Genomic DNA, 6,970 nt, shown 5'->3' on the forward strand with positions numbered 1-6,970 from the left:
GGATTGCCTGTGCACCTATTTACCCCCCTTGAAATCTTCAATGCATCAAATACAGTGGTCTTAGTCTACAGTGGTCTTAGTCTCGCTGACTAGCAAAATGAAAAATGGAGGGGAAAATCATTCAAATGGATTTCCCAAATACAATACCTGTGTAGGCTGCGACTGCCAGACAATATCAACATCCTGAAGAATGCTATGACATTGGTACTAAAGAGAGCTCACAAGTGCATACTCTGTGAACTCATCAAGGCTGAGCATGAGAAGTACAGCTAATGAATACATTGCCAAAATAAACTTACATGACAACAACAACAACAAAACTATTCTGTAAGTTTTCTCATCACCAATAAACATTCAATGAGGTAGCAACAGCTGCTATACCTTGACAACAAAAATCACACTGTGAAATCAGCAAATGGTGGTACAGATTACTGAGGTTTGCAAAACAAGAGAACAACCAATTTTTATGGTAAAAGAAACAAAATTAAAGACTAATATTCGATCCACATCATGCTCTTCAGTGAGATTCCAATTCAAAATGAATTGCTCGAGATCATCGCTGATCATGATCCCCAGATCCAGGAATATTGAGAATATGGAAGCTGTCTTTACTATTTGTCATTTGCCCATTTAATTTTCTTCTTCACTGAGAAACATTAGTGAAGAGACCTTTTGTCATAACACAGGTGGTATCTGGACTCAGTCCGACATTAACAGTAAGTGTTAATGAGCTGTATTCCTCACACATACGACCGTGGCTCCCCAGAGGGGCAGCACGGGATGGAATGTCAGGCGCAGCTCTTGGGGGGGTGGGGGGGGGATTACTTCTTGTAGCTGTAGAAGCCTTCACCCGTCTTAATACCAAGCTTTCCCTCAGCAACCAGCTTGTTGATGGTGGGGCTGGGCTTGAAGAGATCTTCATCAGGGTAGTTCTCATGCCATCCTATCAGTGGAAGGAAGTAGCACATGCAAGATTCATAATTAATAACCAACAAATTTTCAGAATCAATAACCAACAATTTTTTTTTTTAAATAAAAAAGTTATGAAGGGTTATTCACAGCCATTTCAAGCCTCCAAATCCCGTTTAAAAGAGATCCCATCTCTCTGGCATATAATGGTACTGTTTATGGATACCACAAGGGCAAAGGTAACATACTCAATCGAGAAATTGGTCTTTACATTCGACAAGCTTCCCCTACAACAGTACATTTGTGTAGGTTACATTACCTCCAAGATGGAATTGATATCAAGCAGCAGATAAGATCTATCACGTAATACATTGTAAGCATGCTGCATATTACATCAAAATCATTCTACTTTGGGGCTATTCTAAAAACCCTTTTCTGCCCCATTTCATGACAGCAGGCTTGTTCTTCATTTTATTTCACAACACTTATAACAAGTTTTCCCTTGTCCCAGGTAATCATACTGGTTACTAAGAGAGATATAATGAAGATGATTTTGAAAAAAAAGAAAATGCAATTTCACTGCAAAATAGAATATCTCTGTAGAAAACCTCTGTGGAAAAAACAAAGCCAATGAGACCAGATCTATAAAAAATTTTTAACATGCTTCCTCATTTTTATCAAACTACTCAACATCCAAATGTCACAACACCAGCTACCACACAACTTGAACCTACCATCAAGGATGAACTTGATGACATCAATTCCTACGTAGTCGGTCAGTTCAAAAGGTCCCATAGGATAACCAGCACCTAGCTTCATCCCGGTATCAATGTCTCTAGGTGTGGCATCCCCTGTGATGGAAAGAGGTGGTAGGAATATGAATGGTCACTTGTACACAGTAATGGCATGGCCATCCTTATTCCCGTACAGGAAACAACAAGGAACACAAGTTGACAGCATGTCTATTAACCCTGACTAGCTAAATAGGCCGGAAGGGGGGAGGGGGGGCCTCAGAGGCCCCCCATCGAAATTCCGCGCAATGTGTCGCCATCATGAAAAGCCATCGCCGCGATATTTCATGACTCTTTTCTTGCGAGTATCCCCGCATCTTTTGACACCAAATTTGTGATAGATACGCGGTTCCAAAGTTACACATAATGTGCATGTCTGACCAAAAATTGCTCAAAAACGTGAATGCGTGCACAATTTCAATGCAAATTGTGCTTACACTCAAATTTCATAAATGCCTGATTATCTTTTGGTTTTATTGATAAAAATCAACCAATAACATACTTTCATGCTTTGATCAATGTCATGGAAAAAAGTTGAAAAACAAAGAAATACATAAGAAATTAAAAAAACAATAAAATACCTAAGAACTTTTTTTTGATGGCCCAGTTTTTTTTTCACTTACATTTGCTAAGGACACTAGAAAGAATATTGACACAAAAATGTGCCTGTTTGGAGTTTCATTTAGTTATTCATAGCAAATAGTCTGATTTCATGCATAAATTATGCATAAATTAGCATAAATTAGCAAAAAATGAATATATATATATATTTTTTTTAAATCAACTTTACCGTCTCGAGATTGTGTCACAGGCAATGTATGTGTCCATTTTCACTACGATCGCACAGTCGACGGCCAAGATCGGGGGGGGGGGGGGGGGGGGGGGGGGGGCCCTCGGAGGCTCCCCCAAGGTTCTATCACCTACTTAAATAGCCCGGCCTAGTTAGGGTTAAGTCACTTAATGAATGTCTAAATAATGTAGCTACAACTGTGTAAAACAGTGACTACAAGCTATCTCACCATCTCTCCACTAGTATGACATTTAGAGGTAGTAGACTGTACAAACAAGTCATCGAACCATTCAGAATGGTAAGAAAAAATGGATGAACTACAGATGTCATTTCTTGCTGAGTACATCAACTACATGTATCTATTTTACTCCACCTCTACTTTGAGACAATGGCACTGAGGGATAGGATTATCATTTTAAATGAAGGATGGGATTTTGGATTGTGGTGTAGTTCGGTCACAATATGACATCACTTGACATCATGCAAAAGAAGTAGGCAGAAAAACAACAACAACCCCTCCTATATCCCCCTCCAGATTCTACAACTACATTACCTCTCTCCAGCATCCTTACGGCCTCACACATGTATGGCACAAGAAGTCTGTTGACAACAAACCCTGGGGTATCCTATGTGAAGGGGATAAGATGGGACCACAATCAGATTACACAACGATAATATGGCAAATTTATGCAATCTTCCAAAGATTACAGTGTAAAGACCGGTCAAGTCGAACCTCTCCTGACATGGTACACTAATATATATGGTACATATGGTACTAGAACGTATGGTACTTATAAATTGCCAAAATGGACTATCTTGTAAAAATGTAATCAAATAAACACATCACTTTGCCATCTTGTTGAATGCCAACAGAAAAACAGTGTCTGCATTGTAAGGCTTTAATTATTCTCATCTACATGAATTAAGTCAAAGTTTTAGCTGGGATTAAAACTTGACATCTCAGTCTTCTAAGAAAAAAAAAGCCACAGAGTTCACAACAATTTCACTATCCATGCTATGTATGTAACGCAAAATTTTTCTACACATAAAATTGTGAAATTTGATTAAGACTCCCTGTGATTCTTTAAATGGAGGCAGGGGGTCTTATCGGATCAGCTATGCCTTTTGAAGACAAATGAATACATGAAAACTTGAAAAATCAACAATCCATTCTAAAACATAATAATTTTTTTATTTTTTTGCATCAGGAGAATTTGTACCTTTGGTTCCTAATCCATCATTCTGAAATCTGCATTAACAATTTTTGGCCTTGATGAGGTGATGTTTGCAGTTATGCATTTATTTTTTTTTCTGATCTATGCAATCAACACTGGAAATCTGTATCAAAAAAGTCTGTGACAAATCATACATATATTCATTTTTTTTCCAGTCTTGATATAATGGTTTGAGAGTGGAACAATATTAGCATTCCATTTGAGAGCATATTTTGCTCTCATAAGTTCTTCGTTTTGCATAGACAGGTCTAATTGTCATCTTCCTCACTGACACGATGACCTACTCATCCACGGGAAATACCACTTAGGAGAGGGGTGCATACATACTTTGCATGTGATGGGGACTTTTCCCATGGCCTTTGAAAACTCCATCAGGCTCTCGTACGTTTCGTCACTCGTTTGGTTAATCCTTACAACCTGGAAAAAAAAGAGAGCATAAATTGATAACACAGGAAATGTCACTCTTTCATATTTGTGAGTTGTACAGTAAGAATAAGTGTTCAGTCATCATTTTGAGACATCTGAACTCCCACATTCAATCTCTACTCCATTGCTGTGCATGAAGTTAATGCCTATTTCTCACTTTTTGTAAATTACATGGACACGTCCCTCAAACATTTAAAATAAATGTCTTTCATTTCATCATTTATTTGCCTATGAGTTCAGCTGAGCTGACAGTGGCGTATGCAAGCCTTATATCTACATTTGTACCTGGTGGCATTTTCTTGTCTCCACACTCCTGCATCTTGTCTGCTGAAATGCTCTAATTGTACTCAAATGTATTAGGATTAAATCCCTGCACTAAAACAGGACATAGTCTGAGAACTTGATATTGACCTGTGACCCCTAACCTCCATAACATCGCAGCGAAGACTAACTCAGTTCACTGCTCTGTCCTAGTCTATACCTGTAACAAATATGATTATAATTATTCCATTCAATATTTCAACAGTTTCTGCTGACACTTGCATGAGTCCAACATATCTTGAACTTTGACCTTTGGCTTTGATCAAATATATCTTTACCAGTTAGACAAAATAAAAATCAGTTGTTTGAAGCATCAAGGCTGATGTGTGTGAGAGATAAAAGAAGAGTATTTTATAAGATATAGGGGATTGCTTGTCATAGACTGACCAACAGATGGCAGCAGACTGTGTGTCAAAACATTACAGGCAGGCATGAAGATATCAATGTCACCTGGTATCACACTATGATACACACACTTCTATCATAGCCCCTCCCTCTAAAACACTTCTCATGGATATTAATGAGCATTTAATCATAAGAGTCCGAAATAATTCAGTAAGGGTCAATTGCAAAGCACTAATATTTTTTTGTAGACCAGGGCCTTGTTTTATGAAGAGTTATAATTGATTATATAGTTGATTTCAATCATAAGTCTATGGCAGCCTGTGTGTTAAGGAAATTTAAAATCGATTATATCATTTGATAAAATGGGGCCCTGGAGCAAGTTGGCCAAATTGTTATTACCTCAACCAGCTTCATCATAGGCACTGGATTAAAGAAGTGAAGGCCACCAAACTTCTCTTGTCGTGATGTCGCACTTGCAATGGCAGTGATTGAAAGTGATGATGTATTGCTCGCAAATATTGTGCTCCTACAGGATGAAAAGAAAAAATTAAAATGTCGCTGGACTGGTCACAGACAAACGTAACTGAAAAACTGTTAGAAAAAACTGTTTACATAATTCAATAAAACAATGTTTTAAACACATTTAGTGCTAGTTAAAAAGAAAAAAAAATGCTTGGTAAGGCTCCCTATCTTGGTCATATTTTATAAAACAATTTCATTTGCAGCTCCCTGATGTAATACATTTGGATGGTCACTGAAATAGAGCACCTGGGGGGCATTTCATGAAGCGTTTTGGTCGGATATTTTCCTGACAACTGTTACAAGCTGCTGAAATCCTTGCATCTGATTGGCTGAGAGCAAAATTTGTCTGACAACTTTGTCGGACAAAATGCTTCATGAAATGCCCCCCTGGCCTTGTGTGGCCGGGTGATTGACCAGCTGTGCTGACCTTGTCATATAACAACAACATCTCTGAAAAATCAAGCTATCAAAACAGTAATTTTAATCATGGAATAACTCAGACTGATACCAGTAGACTCCCACTGAACATGGAACAAAAGCTGCAACAGACCTACTGTACACACACGTACAATTGTATGGTACCAGATGCCTCCATTAACAATTGTAGAAGGGACATACAAATAAAGCAATTTGAGTACATGTGCCACATTACACACACTTCTGAAACACAAGACCATTTACCTTGTGTTGCAAAGTAGTTAGTGATGGATGAGTTCACTCTAAGTGGTTCATTACATAATGGCATCATTTTCCGCTCTTTGATCTTTGCTACAGTCACTGCACTTTTCTGAGAAGCATGCAATCATCCTGTGGTATCATTTCTTTTCTTTTTTTTCATACAGCATACAACCCTACAATAATAATACAGTGCTCACTTGTTAATGAGGAACTGCTTTAGCAGGAACCCCATTCTATTCATAAATAACTAGAAATGTCGCTACGGCGACTGGTGTATGCCTCCGCAATAATGCTTGGTTCTCCTAATAGGTCTATAGTACAATGTCTTGACAATGTGTGATGACAGTTTCACACAATTGGCAAAACATTAAAATGACAGGTTTGCCACAAATGTGCTGAATGTTCACTTTCCTAGAACTAGGTTCAATTGGATGAATGATTAAAACGTCAGAGTGCAGGTATTGGGGGGAACTGATCATTTTTACTTGACTTTTGCCCCTTTTATTGGTTTATGCATTGAGTAATTTTCAACGTATTGAGAAAAAGTATAATTTCAGTACCAAATGGTAAAATAGTATTATCTAAACCTGGCCTTTGACCTTTGACCTCACAGTTCCAAAGAGAATCACTGTTAGGTAGAACATGCTTAAATATGTAAGTTTCATGATAATACCTTGAGTTACTTTTGAGATATGGAGGAAGAAGTGCAATTTAGCACTTTCACTTGATCTTTGACCTTTTGGCAAGAAACTTCCCACAGAATATATATTGGGTTATACATGCATACATCAAGTTTTTACAAAAAATCCTTCAGGCATTGCATAAATATAAGGAAAGTAGTGATATTTTGAGGAGTTGACCTTGACCTTTGACCCCCTGACCTTTGACCCATGACCCCCAACTTCCCTAGATAATCACTGCCCATCGGTACATGCATATATACTAAGTTCCAT

General features: G+C 38.0%; 1 protein-coding gene across 1 annotated transcript; it reads right to left on the reverse strand.

The window, feature by feature from the left end:
- Positions 1-18: 18 nt before the first annotated feature.
- Positions 19-6,249, reverse strand: LOC139714765 (hydroxyacyl-coenzyme A dehydrogenase, mitochondrial-like). Its single transcript, XM_071626431.1, has 6 exons — positions 6,215-6,249; positions 5,217-5,343; positions 4,053-4,142; positions 3,044-3,116; positions 1,644-1,760; positions 19-943 (listed from the first exon to the last, which is right to left on the reverse strand). The coding sequence occupies exons 1-6, from the start codon at positions 6,247-6,249 to the stop codon at positions 822-824; spliced, it is 564 nt and encodes a 187-aa protein (XP_071482532.1). The 3' UTR covers positions 19-821.
- Positions 6,250-6,970: the final 721 nt, after the last annotated feature.

Source organism: Diadema antillarum, unplaced genomic scaffold (genome assembly GCF_040938485.1).
Source record: "Diadema antillarum isolate AM-2024a unplaced genomic scaffold, OU_Dant_1.0 seq00002417_RagTag, whole genome shotgun sequence".
Lineage (NCBI taxonomy): Eukaryota > Metazoa > Echinodermata > Echinoidea > Diadematoida > Diadematidae > Diadema > Diadema antillarum.